Here is a 900-nt window from a genome sequence, read left to right as displayed (position 1 = left end):
CTTAAGGGAAGTGCAGTCCCTTATTGGGACCTTGCAGTTTGCCTGCCGTGTCATTTCCCCGGGTCGCGCCTTTCTACAGCGCATTATTCAACTGACCAAGGGCCAAAACAACCCGGGACAGGTTATTTTTCTCAACAACGATTTTCGCAAGGATGTTGTCATGTGGCAACTTTTCCTCTCCCACTGGAATGGGGTCAGCCTTTTCCTTCCCCCCTACTCTGAACCCTCACCACACATTCACTTGTTCACCGATGCATCCGGCGCCATCGGCTATGGGGCATTTTTCAATAACCTTTGGTTCCAGGGTGGATGGCTCCCTGAACACTCCCTGAACACTTCTATGGGCATCAGCATTACATGGCAGGAGCTTTTCCCTATCTATTTGGCGTGCATGGTGTGGGGCCCCCTTTGGGCAAACCGTAGAATTTGCTTCCATTGCGACAATCAGGCTGTGGTTGCTATACTATCCTCTAAGAGCTCAAGGATCCCTCGTGTCATGAACCTTATCCGTCTTATTACTTTCCAAACCTTAAAATACAACTTTACCTTCACTGCCAAACATGTCCCCGGGCTAGACAACAGCATTGCTGATAGTCTCTCTCGCTTCCAGGTGTCCCGGTTCCGCCTCCTCGCACCAGATGCATCGCCTACTCCCTATCCCATCCCTGCTTACCTGCTGAGGGTCTAACCATGCAAGCGGCCAATTTCATTTTCAAGTCTATTGCCACCTCAACCCGTCGATCTTATTCCGCTGGGGAACGTCACTTTATCTGTTTTTGCCTTGGTCATCACTTAGTGTCGCCGGGGAACCCCTTGTTGCCTGCCCGCGAAACAACTTTGATTAATTTCGTAACACACCTGTCATCTTCAGTTTCCCATGGTACTATTAGGGTCTACCTG

At 50.1% G+C, this 900-nt stretch overlaps 1 protein-coding gene across 1 annotated transcript in view; it reads left to right on the top strand.

Moving 5' to 3' along the window:
- Window positions 1-688, top strand: part of LOC138022439 (uncharacterized) — a 2,052-nt gene extending 1,364 nt beyond the window's left edge. The window contains exon 1 of the mRNA XM_068869569.1: window positions 1-688. This exon is cut by the window's left edge and continues 1,364 nt beyond it. Within this exon, the coding sequence (XP_068725670.1) occupies window positions 1-688 (688 nt within the window).
- Window positions 689-900: the final 212 nt, after the last annotated feature.

The sequence above is a fragment of the Montipora capricornis genome, chromosome 10 (genome assembly GCF_036669925.1).
Source record: "Montipora capricornis isolate CH-2021 chromosome 10, ASM3666992v2, whole genome shotgun sequence".
Classification (NCBI taxonomy): domain Eukaryota; kingdom Metazoa; phylum Cnidaria; class Anthozoa; order Scleractinia; family Acroporidae; genus Montipora; species Montipora capricornis.
The sequence above is the reverse complement of the archived record's forward strand: the minus strand, read 5'-3'. Positions and strand labels throughout refer to the sequence as shown.